This window comes from Ictidomys tridecemlineatus, chromosome 11 (genome assembly GCF_052094955.1).
Source record: "Ictidomys tridecemlineatus isolate mIctTri1 chromosome 11, mIctTri1.hap1, whole genome shotgun sequence".
Lineage (NCBI taxonomy): Eukaryota > Metazoa > Chordata > Mammalia > Rodentia > Sciuridae > Ictidomys > Ictidomys tridecemlineatus.
Window position 1 is genome coordinate 1,376,051 of NC_135487.1, and position 16,232 is coordinate 1,392,282.

At 60.9% G+C, this 16,232-nt stretch overlaps 1 protein-coding gene across 1 annotated transcript; it reads right to left on the bottom strand.

The window, feature by feature from the left end:
* Positions 1–259: 259 nt before the first annotated feature.
* Positions 260–13,157, bottom strand: Ccdc27 (coiled-coil domain containing 27). The gene is made up of 12 exons (XM_078027088.1): positions 12,996–13,157; positions 12,214–12,340; positions 11,243–11,353; positions 10,428–10,585; positions 7,742–7,921; positions 6,792–6,881; positions 6,057–6,459; positions 5,816–5,946; positions 4,121–4,198; positions 3,659–3,871; positions 1,788–1,892; positions 260–471 (listed from the first exon to the last, which is right to left on the bottom strand). The coding sequence occupies exons 1-12, from the start codon at positions 13,155–13,157 to the stop codon at positions 352–354; spliced, it is 1,878 nt and encodes a 625-aa protein (XP_077883214.1). The 3' UTR covers positions 260–351.
* Between the last annotated feature and the right edge of the window lie 3,075 nt (positions 13,158–16,232).

The window sequence follows — 16,232 nt, forward strand, 5'->3', positions numbered from 1 at the left end:
CACCAAGGGAGTGGCCCAGACACCTGCGCCCATGGAGACAGCAGGCCCTTGATGGCCGAGGAGTGGGTGCTACAGAGAAGGGGAGGTGTCAGCCTGAGGGCAGGAGGCACCTCGGGCTCCTTCAACCTGGGGCTGTGCGGGGGTTTGCTTAGTGTGAGCCTCCCCAAGAAGGTCCCGGGTGAGTGCTGGTGTGCGGACCAGGAGCCCAGGGTGCAGGAGACAGCCACAGGGGCAGCAGGAAGGAAGAGAGGAGACCAAGGCTGGCACCAGGGTTTAATTCTGAATCAGAGCAGTTCCCCCCATCCCCGGGTCCCGACCTCTGAGGGCGCCCTGCCCTGGGCCCTGCTGGGCTTATTTGGAGGTGGCCTTCTTGGGCTTGGTGAGCATGATCTCTGACTGCTGCAGCGGGGGCACTCTGACCCCCTTCTGCTTCAGCTGGTTGTAGTAGTCGCTCCTCTCTGAGATGATCCTCTGGACAGGAAGTACATGGGCAGGTGGTCTTCCCTGTTTCCCACCTGGTCTTACAGCCTCTGCCCAAGCCCTGTGGGCTGCTGGACACTGCCCGGTCCTCCCCTGGAGGCTGGCTAGAGCAGTGGTGTGCAAGTGTGTGCCACATCCTCTGCTGGTGCCCTCTGCCAGTGCCCTCTGCCAGTTCCTGTGCTGTAGGACTCTAGCAGCTGGTCTCCAGCCTGGGCGAACGGGGGCGGACAGGAGGGGCAGGGGCAGGGCAGGAGTAGACTCCCCCCCCCATCAGCTCCTGGGTTGGCTCACCACGAAGCCCACGCCCATTCACCCCTTCCGCCCAAGAGTGTGAGGAGCCCAGCCTCCCAGAGACTAGGAGGGACATCTGTCCCTCAGGTCCTTTCTGTCTGTGTAGCACTGGGTCAAGGGAAAGTCCCTGTCCCCCTCCCAGCCCTCCTCTGCCCTGGCTGTCAGCACATCAGGTGGAGCACAGGCCCTGGGTGCTCCCTCCCCCACCAGCAGGAGCCAGGCCACTGACCTCTCCCCTCTGTTCCTGCTTACAGCAGCAGTATTACTGACCAGACCCCCCACACTGCAGAGGCAGAGGACCTGGCCGCTGGGACGCATGGGTGTGTGCTGGGCTCAAAGGGCAACACCGTGGAAGAGGTATGGGTGTTTGGAACAGAAGTGGCCCCCAGCTCAGCCTCGGGTGCTCAGAGACCCCAGAGCTCTGGGTCCCACCGTATCCTGAAAGTGGGTGTGCACTTTGCTGGCCCCAGTGGCCCAGGGAGCCCAAGAGTGGCCCACAGCCTGGCCACCGCTGAGTGGGTGGTGACTGCTCCTGCCAATGCACCAAGCCTGCATTACTTCTGCTGCAGCCCCCGCCCCTCTGAGCCCCTGCTTAGGGGCCTCAAGTCAGTGAGCTTCAAGGCTGAGGCTGGGAGGGAGAGGGCCCTGGCTCAGAGGTCTGGTCTGGTGTCCAGCAGAAGGGAGTCCTCCACCAAAGAGCCTGAGCCAAGCAAAGTGGCCCCCGCGAGGCAGCAGCTGGACCCTGCTCATGGTGGTCAGGAGGCGCTGTGGCTGCTGCAGCCACCAGTCACCAGTACGCTGCCTCTTTTGGCTGAGAACAGCCCAGACTCACCAGCTCTGTGGCCTGGCCCCCCCAGGGAGGGTCTGGTACCCTCTGCTCAGGAAAGCCTGGTCCTGGGGCCATGGTGACGGGTGCACAGCCAGGGTGACAGAGCCCCCAAATCCAACCCAGGCTCCTTCCCCCACCCCAGCTGCAGCTCTTGGAGGAAGGAGAGGCAGAGAATACTAGAGAGTACCTGCAGGGCCTCCAGGATGTGGTTGTCAGAGATCTCAGTGGCCAAGGACTTGATCCCACTGACATTGAAGGTGGCCTGGATGATCTTACTCCTCAGTCTCTCAAGCTGCCACCAGAGGGAGGGTACCATCACTCTTTGCCCCAGAAAGATGCTTTGTGCGTTGGCTGTGCCATGCCCTGAGTCCTACAGGCCAGGAAGGCACGTCCCGCCCTCCCTGTGCATGGTGTTAGGAGCTGGAAATGGGCCTGAGGTCACGTGCCTGCCCCAGGTTCAGAGGTACCAGGATCAAATCCACGACCCTGGGCAGCCCAGCGGCAAAGCCAAAAGCTTCTGCCACACCAACTTTTTGCCTGTCTTTAAACTGGAAAAAGTAAAACCTGCACTGAGTTAGATATAGTTCAGGGCTGCATACAGCCGCGGCCTCATCTCCTGACTCCAGGGGAGCTCCAGCCAGCCGGCTCCTGGCCCTCAACGACACTCTCCAGGAGTCCAGCAGGCCTTCCCCTGAGCACGGCTGGCCCTGCATTTGGGCACTTAACAACTGACCTGGTCTGGGACCCCTCCCCACCAGCACGCATGGCCCTCCTCCTGTTCCTCATGGCCCGAGGCCTGGTGCTGTGGAGCAGCCTTCAGCCAGGCCCTGCAGGGGAGGTGTCTCTCCCTGCTGTGAGCATCCTGCTGCTGGCAGCCACCGCCCCCACGCCTCCGGCAGACCAGAGTGAGCTCTGTGTGCATCCTGCCAGCCTCAGGCAGGGTCCCCAACTGCAGCTACCAGAGCAACTCCTCGCACCCCTGTGTCCAGCATCCCTGACACTGCAGGATGCCACCGAGAGCCAGGGGCCTGGAGTGCCAGGGAGTGTCATCATGTCTCTTTGCCTGTTGGGCAGTTGAAGCAACAGCCGGAATGTTGTGGGTCCCTGGGCCTCGAGGGGAGGGGGATCCTGCTCTTTCCAACATTTGTGCCCCCATTCTATCCCCAGCACCATGCTAGGGGCTAGAGGACCGAGGGGACAAGGGACTTCTCTGTACCAGGAGTACTTCCATGTGCACAGCACTATTGGTCATCCGGGGCATGCTCCACGGCAGCATGGTGTCCTGGGGACCCCAGTCTCACAGCATTCCACACTCTACCAAGTCCTCATGAGTTGGTAGGTGACAAGGGTGGGGCTGGATTTCTAAAAGAGGTGGAGTGTGAGGGCCCCAGTGGTGCTGTCCAGGCCAAAGGGGGAGGCTGGCCTGAACAGGAAGGGGAACAGAGTTGGACAGAGTGGACTTGCCTGGAGGGTGGATGGGGAAGGAAACTGTCACTTCAAAAGCCCATGTGTGTGTGTGTGTGCGTGTGTGCGTGTGTGAGTGTGTGCGCGCGTGTGTGAGTGTGAGACCTTTCCTGTTGCTGAGTTTGGATCCTAAATCAAGATGGGCTCTGGGTCCCTCTCTGGCAGGTGCACCCATCCGGTGCTGTGCTCATGACCTGCAGGCTGAGCGCAGCCCCAGGTGAGGCAGCAGGTTCGGGCCCCAGCACCACAGCAGGTGTGGCTCACCCATCCTCCCTGCTTCAGGCCACACCTCTGTGAAGTGAGGACAGTGAGCAGGTCCACTTCACAGCTTTGTTGAAAGAGTCAAAGGACGTTAACAGAGCAGGGCTGGCTGGGCCCTCTCCTGCCTGGTTCACTTACCAAGACCTTCTGCACCTTCCTAGCCCACCCCAAGGCCCACTCCCTGCTGAGCGAGGCCGCCTGCCCCCTCCCCCACCACAGCCTAAGCGGCAGCCCTCCCTGGGTACTGGGATCCCAGGTGGACCAAGGCCCACCCCTGCCCACTTGGTGCACGGTCTCCCTGGGCGGGCCAGGCCTGGGAGGACGGCCGCATACCCTGGACTGGGCGCTCTCCAGGGCCACGCGAGTGGCCTGCTCCGCCTGCTGCACCACCTCATTCCTGCTCTGCAGATCCTCATGCAGCTGCTTCCATCGCTGCCGGTGGTCCTGGTCCAGGTCCGTCTGCGTCTGCAGCTCCCCCACCTTGGTGCTCAGCTCCGTGATGGCCAGGTCACGTTTGGTGAGCTCCGTCTCCAGCTCTGACACCCGCTGGGAGGAGCCAGGGAGGACAGGAGTCACCATCCGGCCCAGGTGCACCCGTGCGGTCCCCACCGGTTTTCTCCCACAGCTGGAGACCACGGCCTGGTTCCTCCCTCCCACCCAGAGCCAGGGCCCCTGGTGCAGATCGGAGGCCTGGGGCGAGTCGGGTGGTGCTGCCTGAATAAAGAGGCCCAGGCTCGGCCAACAAGAGCCGGGACAAGCCCCCGGCCCGCCCTTCCACACCACCCAGGCTGGCACCTCTCGGAGGACGAGGTTGTCCTTCTGGATGAGCCCCATCATCTCCAGGTGCTTCTTCTCTTCCCGGAGGCTGGAGAACTGGAAGGCAGACAGAGGCTTGGCCTGGGATGCTCGTGCCCAGGGGAGAGACGGAGCCCTGGCTCCCGCTGCCTCCTTCCCCAGCTCCCTAAAGCGACAGAGGAGGAGGAGGAGCCTGAGAGCACTCGGGAGCTGGAGGCAGAGGCCTCTCGGTGTCGGACTTGTGGTAGAAGCCGCCCACAGGGCGAACTGCAAACTTCCCGGCTCACCCAACGGCTCCTAGGCTTCAGGAAGGCGGCCCGCGGAGGCTGGGACTAGTTACTTCAGAAACTAAGGCCCAGCCCTGTTCCCAGCCTCAAGGGGCCAGATTCCTACCTTCATCCACCCTGACAGAGACAGCTGGGCCTCAGGCTGGAGAGGCCACCTGCCTGAGTGGGTGGGAAGTGGTGCAGCCGGCTGCCTCCCCACCCCGCCCCAGGGCCTTGGCCTTCTAGAGAAGACACTGGTGCTGTTTCCCGGGTGGCTGACCAAACCAAAAGGACAGACCCGACAAGACTGCCCTCTGAAGCTCCTGGGGGACACCACTCTGCCAGAGAAGCCTCAGGAAAACAAACAGCAGAAAGATCCGGAACAGAGGGCAGGAGGGCCAGCTTTCCTGACGGCCACTGAGGCCTGGGAAGTGGGCGGAGAGAGGCACGCCCTGTGAGGCCCGGACACCCGGCCAAGGGGCAGCTGCGGCCCTCCACTGCTGGAGTGGCATCCAGAGGAGAAGGGTCGGCAGGCCTGGGCCTCCCCGCAGCAGCCTGGGCTGGAAGGCCACAGGCACAGCATTTGCAGGGCTCAAGGATGCTGTTTCCCAGCTGGACCTGCGGCCCACCAAGCCATCTGACACCAGAGTGGGACGCAGGCACTCTGTGTCCCCAGGCCTTGTGCCTGTGCACCCTGCTGGAAAGCCCCGGAGCACCTCTGCACCAGGGAGGAGGGAGATCAAGAGGGAGCACGTGTGGGGGCAGAGGCTCAAACTGCGGCACTCAGCCCTGAGGCTGTTTTCAAAACTCTGGTTTCAGTGACTTGGGGACCATGAGCCACTATCCTGGTGGCATTGGTGGCAGGCAGAGCTGGCTGGTGTGACCGATGCGGTTGAGAGGAGAAGGTGGAAAGGGTGCAAGGGAGAGGAAGACCCGAGGGGCAGGTGCTGAGCCTGCCGTTTCAAAACTCGAGATTCCTGAAGAATCAGGGGCTCTTGCGAGCGGCTGCTGGGAAGGGCAGCGAGAGGCAGGGACTTGCGGGACTAGAAACCCGAGTCTTTAAGAGGTGCCACTGGGAGCTTGGATAAGAAGAGCTAAGAGCATCCCCAAGAGCAAGGGGGCTCCGCGCACCACACGCTCTCCGAGCACAGAGGGCCTCGTCCAGGGGGTACCCCGGAAGTGACCAAGGGCACCTGGGGCAGGAGACAGACACATGGTCAGGGCCAGAGGGCAGCAGGGCCACCCACTGGACGTGTGGGCTAAAGCCTCCCACAGGCCCTGGTGGGAATCTCAGCTCTGCCACCATCAGCCACGTGACCCTGGGCCAGTGCTCCGACGCCCCGGGCTGGGAGCCTCCACCTGCCACTAGACGTGAGCCAACCAGGGCTGGGGGGCCAGGGCGCCCGTCGCTGGGCCAGCGCACAGCCACCTTGTCGGACATGGCCTGCAGCTGCTGCTTCCGCTCCCGCAGCTCCTTCCGTAGAAGCTCGTTCTCCGTGTTGATCTTTCGCAGCTGGGATTCTAGGAACTCCACCTGCCGCTGCAGTGTCGTGATGGTTCCTGCGTGAACACGACGGTCCGACTGGCGGGGGACGCTCCACGTCCCCGGGTGCCGCCCCCTGCACCCCCCTGCCCCGCCCGCCCCTGGCTGGCTGGCTGGGCCGCGCCACCTGTGGCGAGGGCGTATCTGGTCCTGGTGACCCCCAGCTCGCTCTGGAACTCCACCAGCATGCGCTCGTACTCCTCCAGCTGCGCCATCAGCTCCTCCTCGAAGGACTCGGTCAGGGAGTAGGCCTTCCTCGGGGGGCTCCCCTCTTCCTCCCGCAGTTCCCAGCTCCGTTCCTCCGATTCCTCCTGGTCCCCGTCCTCTTCCTCGTCCTCTTCCTCCCCCTCAGTGCCCTCCTCCGGCACGGCCCCCATCCTGCCCATGCTGCCCTTTGCCCTGGTCACCGGGGGCCCCTTGTCTTGGCCTTCCTCTTCCCCCTCCCTCTCCCCCTCCTTCTCCTCCCCTTCCCCCTCCCCCTCCCCCTCCTCCTCCTCCTCCTCTTCTTCCTCGCTGTGCTCCTTGGCGTGCTCCTCCTGCATTTGGGGAGGGAGAAGAAGGGGGCTGGGCAGGGCACTCACAGGGCACCTCATCCCAGCTGCTGCGGAGCAGCTCACCAGCCAGGCAAGCCCCAGCCCCTGCCCAGCCCCTGCCCAGCCCCACAGGCTCAGTGTGGCACCTGCTGTCAGGAGATTGCAGGACCTGTGCCCACAGGGCTAACATGACCCACCCCTCACCTGCACTGGGGACGGCCACCCCAGGCCATGGCCACACCTGGGGACAGCTGCCTGGCCCCTTTGGCACGGACCCGGGCCACCCTGGAGAAGGGGAGTGCTCCTGCACAGCTCGGCCAGCTCCGCACCTGCACCCAGTGCTCCTGCTCCTCCTCATCCTTGTAGAGGGACTTCAGGATGTTCAGAACCCCCAACTTCTGAGCCTCCGAGGGCCGCTCCTGCAGGACACGGCCAGTCCCTGACTGCAGTTGCCCCCACCCAGTCCAGGTGGGCGACTGCAGAAGAGGTGGGGCACTGGGTGCTCTGTCAGCCCAGCAGTGCAGTGATGGGCAGATGGGCAGTCCCGAGTAGCTGGCAGGGCCCTGGGCCACATGCTCATCTGGAGGAGTTGAGGGGCCAGTGCAGACAAGCACCCCTGATGCGTCTCACCTGGGCACTCCACAGCTCACACCCAGTGGCCCTGGAGGGTGGGTGGGGAACCCATCCGCCTGGCCCTGCCCTCTGCATGTGGCAGCTCTTAGGAGTCGGGCCTTTGTCTGTGGTCCGGGCCTCCTCCCCGCCCCAGCATAAGCTCGGGCAGGGTCAAGTCTTGGGAAGATCCAAGGACCCGACACACCTGCCTCCTGGGTCCTCTGCCCAGACCTGGCATCATCTCCACCCCTGTCCCACAGTCCAGGACACTGAGGCCGGGTCGGAGCCGCCCAAAGCCAGAAAGTGGGAGAGGGCTCACAGGCAGGTCAGGGCGACCCAGGAACCACGGCCTGTGTCACCCACAACCTGGCGTGGGTCACACCTGCAAGGTGGCCTCCAGCCTGCAGAGGTGGGCTCAGCCTCACGTATGAGCGGGAAGCCACCTGGTAGTGCCACGACTGTCCAGGAGAAGGCAAATCAAGGGCCCAGCCCACAGCGCTGGCCTCCCGCTTCCCACCCCTGCCTAAGTCCCCCCGGGAGTCCAGCCTGTCCACCAGAACCCAAGGCCAGGCCACGCTCCAGGAGGGCCTGCCACGTTCCAGCAGGCCTGGGACTGGCCGGGGGCCTGAGGTGGCCAGCCCTGCCACTCACAGCACCCCCTGCTCACCTTCCTGTCCACAGACGCCGGTGTCTCTTGGCTTTTGCTTCTGAGGAGGCACCTCAGCTGCTTCCTGAGAACCTCCTTCTCCCGCTGGAGCGCCAGGATCTCCTGGTCTTTCTGCTGGACCTGCGTCTCCAGCTCAGACAGGCGCCGAATCTCCTCCTCCAGCATCAGCAGGGAGTGTTCCTGGGCAGAAAGACAGGCACCTCCATGGGCAGTCAGGGACACAGTCCTCTCCGCCCGGGAGGAGCAGGCGGCCACCCAGAGTCCCAGTTCTGAGACCCAGGGCTACAGCACGTCCCTGCAGCTGGCTCCGAGGCCCATCATCTGGGCGCCTGCCCTGAGAGCAGAGCCTCGTCCAGCTTCCCCCACTGAAAGGCAGGAGGCCGGTCTTCCCCCACACTCAGCCAGCGACGCCCTCGGCCTCCTTCTCAGAATCTCCATTGCCTCAGTTCTTACGAAGATGTCTTCAGGCAAACAGGAGCCGGGAGGGTTTGTCATCAGCAGATCTGAACTTGGGTCAATGATAAAGGAAAGTCTCCAGACAGGGAGGAAATGACCCCAGACCGAATATTCTGGAAGGAAAAAATAACTTGAAACCTTTTTACCATTTGGAAAGACAGTGATACGTTTCTATCTAGTGTGTGGGCAAAGAAGACATCACAAAGGAAAGGATAAAACGATCTGAACCGTGGGAGGGAGCTAAAGCTGTGACTAAGGTCAAATTTATAGCCTTAAAATGCATGTATTAGGGGGAAAATGGGAGATCCACGATCCCAGTACCCAACCCGGGAATTGAGAACATGAAATGCAAATTAACCTACAGGAAGGGGAGAAGGAAGGGAACAATCCAGTTAGACACAGGAGGGGGGGGGGAAGAACTCAGCAAACATTAACAATGCAGATTCACATTGTGTTGTTCTGGCCCATGTGTCTGAAATTAGCCCAGTGACAACTGGTAAGAGCACTGATCTCCTCTTGGGCTGCGTCTCCAGAGTAGCTTGCTGGCGCAGGAGACTCCCACCACCAAATGAGAGTAGCTCATCTAAGACAGCTAGGAAGAGAGATCAGCAACCCTAATGCTACCACCTGTGCTCCTGGAGGCAGCCAAGCCTGCAGCCCTTCCCCTGGGTGGTTCACATGCATTATCTGGTAAATCCCACTGTTGGTCCATGATAACAGTGCAGCCAACGGTACTCTCTACACGTGTCTGTGTGACTCTAGATAATCTATCCTCCGGCCATTTCTCAGAAGTGGACTTGCTTTGTCAAAGAGTAGAAACACTTTTTAAATCATGAAATCATCATCATTTACAGTTTCAGTGGTAAATGTCACCTGAATATCCTGGAGCTGGACTTTCTGGGACTCTTCAGTCCCACGGTGCCTCCATCCAATATCATCTCCCTGGTGCTCCCACAAGCTGCCCAACATCTTATCACTCACTTCTGTACCTTTCCTTAATGCTTCATCAATTCAAAAAAAAAATGAATGATATAAAAATCAAACATACAGCCAGGTGCAGTGGACATGTCTACGACCCCATCACCTGGGGAGGCTGATGCAGGAGGCTCACAAATTCAAGGCCAGCCTCAGCAACTTGGCAAGTGAGAACTTGTCTCAGAATAAAAAGGGCTGGGGATAAGGCTCAATGGTGCAGCACCTCCGGGTTCAACCCCCAGGACCAATACACAAATAACTGGGCACGAGAGAAAATTGACAAAACACAGGGTAGATGCTAACAGAAGAATTAAAACGGAGCAGCCTCTAGCATGACTGATGTAGACAAGAGAAGGTGAAAGTTACCACGGTCAGGCTTGAAAAAGAGGCTATCCCTGGAGGCTGAGGCACAGGGTTGCAAGTTGGAGGTCAACTGGGCAACTTGGCAAGACACTGTCTCAAACTTTAAAAAAAAATTGAAAGGCTGGGAAAGGGCTCAGTGGGTAGAACTCTCACCTCCTACCATGCCAGGAGAAAAATGACAGACAATGCTACTCCTGCAGAATCCACGGGGAAGATAGCGGGTCATCCTTGTATTCTGGCAAAGTCCAAAAGGTACACGAAAGGCACATTTCTCAAACACACACCCAACCAAAACAGGGGGACAAATGAAATGTGTCTCTTGTAAAGAAATCACACTTGTCTTTAAAAAGCCCTCTCCTATAAGAAAGCTCCAGGCACAGATGGCTTCGATGGCAATTCTCTGGAATCTATGGGAGAAGAGAGACCAGTCTTAGGCACAGTCTTCCCGAGCCTGGGAGGGTGAAGGGAAAGTGCCCGCGAGCTCACTTTCCAGTGAGACCCCGGTACCTTTGACACCAGAGTCCAACAGAGAGTCGTAAGACAAGCAAATCGTAAGCCAGTCTCTCTCGTGGACATGGATGTCACCAAGAGGACATGGCGGGAATCGAGCTGGGTGCAGATCTGCCTGTTGAGCTGCGGGTGCTGCTGGTGTGATTCAGAAGGCTCCAGAGGGGAGTTTCGGGGCGACAGCTCTGCAGAGCGTTGGGGGTTAAACATGGGGCAGTTCCCCTGGGTGAGGACGGACAGGGGCCAGGGGACCTGTCAGCATCGGATTCGTTGCAACCCAAGAGGGGTCTGGAGGTCACACCTGGGGCCTGCCCTGGCTAAGCAGACCTGGAAGGAGAGCCTCCTGGGGAGTCAGGACCCAGAGCCAGGGGCGTGGGGCCAGTACCTTCTCGTGGATGACCGAGATGTACCAGGGCATCCTGTGTCTCGGGAAGCTCTGGGCTGTGAGTGGGCTGCTGGTGACGGGACTCGGGGTCCGGGACTCGTCCTCCTTGTGCAGGTGGTTGAGCTCACAGGCGCTCTGACTGAAGGGAATGAGGCGCCCTGGCGGGCAGAGGAGGAGCGGGCAGGGGCGCTCTTGCCTGGCATGGCGCCCACCCGCAGCCACCTCCCCCGTGACCTGCTCCTGTCTCCTGACTCTGTCGCCATGGTAAAATCTAAGGACCCCCGAGTGCTCAGCGTCCACCCACCTCCCCAACAAGCGGACCTGAGAAGGCAGTGGTGTCCCCAGGGACGCTCTCACGTCCACGCCCGTCCCTGCAGTGCGCGCAGCGGGCAGAGAAACCAGAGCTGGGGGTGAGGCCAGGAGGCCCTCCAATGTGGCCCTGTGGCCCCAGGCCTGACCCTCCTTGGACCCAGGTTCTCCGCGTCCCCCAGCCCCAGAGGAGCTGGTCACTGTGGACTGTTTCCTCAAGTCCAGGCCAGAGGGAAGCCTCTTAGTGGGGATTTCGTCTTTTGGCCAATGAGAGCCTGTTCCATCTGTGCACGTGTGCCTTTCGGGTCTTTCTCCCCTCAGTGAGGCCCATGAGGCCTGTCCACCCAGGTTGGGGACAAATCCTTTCAACTGCAGTTTTGCCAAAGACCAGGAACTGCTCTCCTGGAAACTGCAGGGTCCGCTCTTGATGAAAGCAGAACCTGTCTTGGGAGGTCATCTCCCAGAGCCCCTGAGCAGAGGCAGGCAGGGGCTCTGGGGCTCCTTACTGTCCACTTCCGTGTCCAAGCCCCGCCTGTCCAGGAGCGGGTCCTCCATCATCCTCCAGGTCTCAGGGCTGACGCACACCTCCCTGGGCAGACCGACCACAGTGCCTGAACCTGCAGCGTGGAGGGTGCCAGGTGGTGACCAGAGGGCCTTGTCTCCCCAGGGCCCAGGCAGAGCCCACGGTGGTGCCTGATGGTTGACCACGGGGCAGGGCAAAGGTGACTCTTGGTGGCAGGGGTTGGCCAGAGGTGGGTTCTGGCCTCCGCCACCACAGCTGTCACCTGCACGCCAGCGGCAGCGCCCAGGGAGCAGAGCGTGGAGCACACCGGCGCCCAGGAGGGCACCCTGAGCCCCAGAGACCTGCCCACCTCAGGGTTCCTCTCCCTGGGAGGGGAGAGCAGCACCCAGGAGGAGGAGCTGCTACTTGTGCCCAGCTGCCAGCTGAGACCACGGACAGTCCCCCAGGGCTGGTCACAGGCACGGAGCCTCGAGCCCACCCTCCTGAGGGTAGCCAGGGAGGCTGCACAGGCCCAGGTCGCGAGCAGGGGGCGGGGGAGAAGCCTGGCTCTGACCACTGAGCCGCCAGCTGTCCTCTGAGCCTCGCATCCTGCATTGGAACACGGGGACTTGCTCAGGACAGCCGCCGGGCTCCGCCACGGTGATTGCTCCTAATGTGCTACCTGTGGTCTCCTGGCCACTTTGTTGACAGTCCCACAGCCCCTCCCTCTCCCCTGTCCACAGCGTTGGGGACCCTGGCTCGTGAGAGCAGAGCAGGAAGGTGGGAGACAGGTGGGAAGGAAAACCGGCCCAGAAGAGTCCTCGTCCCTCCTCCCTGCCCCCTCCGTCTCCGCGTGGCCCCCGCGTGGGCACCCTGTGCCAGGGTGGAGTCTGAGAGCAGCCGCCAAGGCCCCGCGCGGGCTGAAGGGTGGCGGGGAAGGGGCGGCTTTCCCCAGGCCCTGGCTGGGGTTCTTACCCAACTGGGATATGGATGTGGCCCTGGTGCTAAACTGCGGGCAGCCAGGCCGCCTGAGATACGCCCTCCTCATCTCCTGCATTTCGGACACGAAGCCATCAGGGCTGTCCATGTCCTTGAGGTCACTCTGGCAAACAGGAAACACGAGGCAGTCAGTGAGAGGGGCCCAGGAGGCTGCTCCCACTGCTGAGTGAGGGCCCTGCCTGGTGCCCACTGCGTCCGTCTGCCCTTCCCGGCTCCCTGGCTCACAGCCAAAGCCATGCAGACCCTCACTGGAAGCAGCCTGGGCCGAGCCCTGGGCACGTCTAGGAAGCGCCGAGCCTGCTTCAGGCTCTGCCAGCACAGGATGCCACTGGCCCTTCCGCTGACGCCCCTTCCCGTGTCCTCTTCTCCCCCTTCACCCTCCTCTTCAAGACGCTCCTAAGGGAGTCTCCAGGCAAACGGCGCACCTCCTCCCCAGGCCTGGGCTGGGTTCCTGCTCTGGGCTCGGCTGGCCAGAGGAAGGGGGAGCCAGGCTACAGAGGGGAGCCAGCCTGACCCAGCCACTGAGCTCAGGATTGGAGAGAGCAGGCCTTCGCCAAGCAGGAGGACGAGGCCAGCAAGAGCTCTCCCTTCCAGCCCCATCTCTTTGGCTGCCTGGAATCTGCCTGTGGACACCCACCACCAACACATCTGTGGAGTGCTGTCAGCTGACGGCTACGCGAGGCCTTGTGGCAAGCGGGAGGGGGTCAGTCCAAGGTGGCTGAGCTCCTGCAGCCTGGTCCTCCTGCCCGGGCCCGTACCATCTTCCGGTAGTAGCGGCTGACGGCCTGGGCCGACCTGCTGAGGCTGTGCTGGTTTCGGAGCTGCCTCCCTTCTGGGTTCTGGGTGTCGCGGCTGGACACATTCTGGAGGATCATGAGGCCCCTGGCAAGGGGGTGAGGCGTCAGACTGCACCTCTTCATCCTGCCCTCTGGCTTGGGTAGCATCAGGAAGGGGGACAGAACTTCCCAAGTTCGCCCGGAGTCCACGCTGGCCTGCTGCTCCTGGGGAGCCTCCTCAGTCCGGCTCGGGGAGTCCAGGGGAATCTGACCTTGAGCGGGGACCTGCTGCCTGGGGCAGGTCGGAGAACACCAGCTTCCAGAGCTCCCGTCCCCTGGGACCCTGGGAGCCAGGTGTGGCATCACAGATGTCTCCATAGAAACAGGGCAGGTCACATCTGCCTCCATTTTCTGCAATTAGGAAAGGGGCCTGAGAAGGGGAGCTGGGAGTGGTCGGCAGGACGTCCCAAGGTGTGGCAGTGCAGGGGTGGCCTCCGGCCAGCTGCCGGCACCCCCTCCTGGTTTGATTTTGAAAACATTCATCCTCGTTTCTTAAAATGTCTTTTTATTGGTGCCTTAGAGTCAGACCTCAGGTGGCCTCGCCAGGATACATTCCCCCGGCACCCACCGTGGTGCGGTCAGCTTCCCTCGCCCGTGCGCCCCTCCTGTGTCCTCCCTCGGCTCCATCACCCCTGCTGCCCCTTATTTAAACCTGATTCTGCATCGGGGGCCTCGTTATGAAAGGTTGCTATCCTGGGTGAAAACCCACCCTCTGGAGGCATTTCTAGCACCTGGGGTGTAATCATCTTTTCTTCATAGAGTGGGACGGAGGGAAAGGCCTCTTCCAGATAAAGGCTCCCTGTTCCTTCTGGAAGCAGAACCCTGCCCGTCTGCACCGTGCTCAGGTCGAGAGCCCTGTGCTGGCCGCCAGCCCTGCTTCCTGGCCTACGCCACCCGGGCTGGGGCTCGTCCTGGGGCTGAGGAGGCCGGGGCCTCTCTGTGCTTTCCAAGTTCCCTATCACTTCGCGGTTGAGAATCAGTTCAGGAGTTCACCGGCCAGCAGGACCTCTGCAGAGAAATGTCCATCTCAGTCCTCTGCCTATTTTTGTGGTTTTGAGTGGGGTTTTTGAGTCTTGGAGTTTTTGATATATTCTGGATACAAATCCTGTATCAGACGATTAGCAAATACTCTCTCTCTTTCTGTGGGTTTTCTTTCTACTCTATTGGTTTTATTCTTTGAAGGATAATTTTTTTAACTTTGATGAAGCCTGGTGTATCTGTGTTTAATTTGTCACCTGGTGTCCTATCTGAGAAACCGTTGGTTGTGAGCCTTTTTTTGCCCCGTGGGTTCTTCTAAGATTCGTGTGGTTCAGCTCAGATGGAGTTCCTTGATCCAGAGGACTCTCCTGCCACCCGTGAAAGGACCAGCAACTGCCCAACCAACAGGTGCAGGCTGCATCTGGGCTTTGTGGGGCTGGGCCGGGCTGGGCCGGTACCGCTCTGTTTGGCTTCACAGGATCTTTGACATCTGGGGGGCGATTCCTCCAGCTTTCTTCTTCTCAAGACTGCTTTGGGGGAGTGGCCACCCTGTGATCCCAGTGGCTCGGGAGGCTGCGTCAGGAAGGTCCTAGAGGTCAAAGCCAGCCTCAGCAACTTAGCAAGGCACTAAACAACTCAGTGAGAACTTGTTTCTAAATAATTTTCTTTTTAAAAAGCTGGGGATGTAGCTCAGTGGTCAAGTATTCCTAGGTTCAATCCCCAGTACGAGAGAGAGAGAGAGAGAGAGAGAGAGAGAGAGAGAGAGAGGAGTCAGGGCTCTGTCTGTTTGGCACACTTGAGACTCTGAGTTTTGGGGTAGACTACTGTCATTGTTTAAAACCTGTAGCCAGGTGTGGTGGCACACCTGTCATCCCAGCGACTCTGGAGGTTGAGGCAGGAGGATCACAAATTCAAGGCCAGCCTCAGCAATTTAGTGAGACTCTGGGGAATATAGAGCTTAGTAGTAGAGCACCCCTGGGTTCAATCCCTGGTAAAAAAAAATAAAATAAAATAAAATAAACAACCCTCACAATCCCAAGCTCTTGGACACAGACTTTGGGATTGCAAAAATTACTGAATTATGTTATAGAGTCTCTAAGTGCAGGAAAAGTGTCTGGAAAAGTTCCCTCTAACCACTCTCCCAATTGAGAGGCGGTGCCTCCCTTGGAGTTCACTGGAGCACTCAGGCCGTATGGTCATCCCACCTTCTGGAATGTACAGTCAGTCAGTCCACGGAGACAGAAGAGGCTGGTGGTGCCAGAAGGGGCAGGTGGGCAGGCCTTGGCGGGCAGGGGTGGGGGCAGGGCTGCGAGGCTGGTGTGGAGCCAGGCGCTGGGGAAAGGACCCCTGTCCGCTGGCTGCCCTCTCTGGGTGTCCGGCCCCTGCGGGTCATCTCCTGGAGGTTCCCGCCTCCCTGGGTGAACCCGAGAGGGGCTCAGATGGCTGAAGGCTACTGTGTTTCTTAATTATTTCAAAGATAGAAATTAGTTGGAAAAGCCCCAATTGTGCAATCAGGTAAGGCCTGTGTGGGAGGCTTGACCCACCTGGACACAACCAGCCTAAAGGGCACTGGACCCGGAGACAGGTGCCTTAGGGCCGGGACCTTGCCTGTGCGCGTGGCCCACCTCGGAGACCAGGGTCCCATCCCAGGTCCAGGACCCCCGTGCCCTGGCTTCCTAAACTGGGGGAGGGCGGTGTGTGCCCACGGGAGCTGAAGCGGATCACCCCACAGGTGCCGACTGGCCCAGCCACCCCGGGAGATGCCTCAGCTCCTTGGGAGGGGATGTTGCTCCCTGGTGAAGGTCTCCCGGCCCTGGCCCTGGGGCCCACTGCGCCCCGGGAGCCTCGCCCTTCCCGTGCCGGCCTGCAGCCTCCGGGCGCTGGGTGCGTCCCTCTGGGTCCCGCCACGGCCAGCAAAGGACCGCTCGGCCCTGCGGGGCTCAGACAGGTGGCGGCCCTGCCGGGAGCTCAAGGGCTCACACAGGTGGCGATCCGGCGGAGCAGCCCCCAGGCCTCTCCTGGGCACAGACTGCGCTCCGCTGGCCTCAGCGCGGTTTGGAGAGCTGTGGGCCCTCCCTCGGGATTCTGCGCCTTCTGAGAGGCTGCCGCCTGCGCGTCCTGCAGGGCATCTGCTGGGGAGCCAACCCTTGAAGTCCTGAGCTGTCCCTGCTCACTGCCTCC

Excerpts from the sequence above, each read along its gene's own strand:
- Ccdc27 (XM_078027088.1), bottom strand. The coding sequence starts at position 13,157 with ATGAAGAGGTGCAGTCTGACGCCTCACCCCCTTGCCAGGGGCCTCATG. Across the intron at positions 12,341-12,995 it reads GCCGCTACTACCGGAAGATG|AGTGACCTCAAGGACATGGA; the intron begins GTACGGGCCCGG and ends CCTGTTTGCCAG. Across the intron at positions 6,882-7,741 it reads CGGCGTCTGTGGACAGGAAG|GAGCGGCCCTCGGAGGCTCA; the intron begins GTGAGCAGGGGG and ends CGTGTCCTGCAG.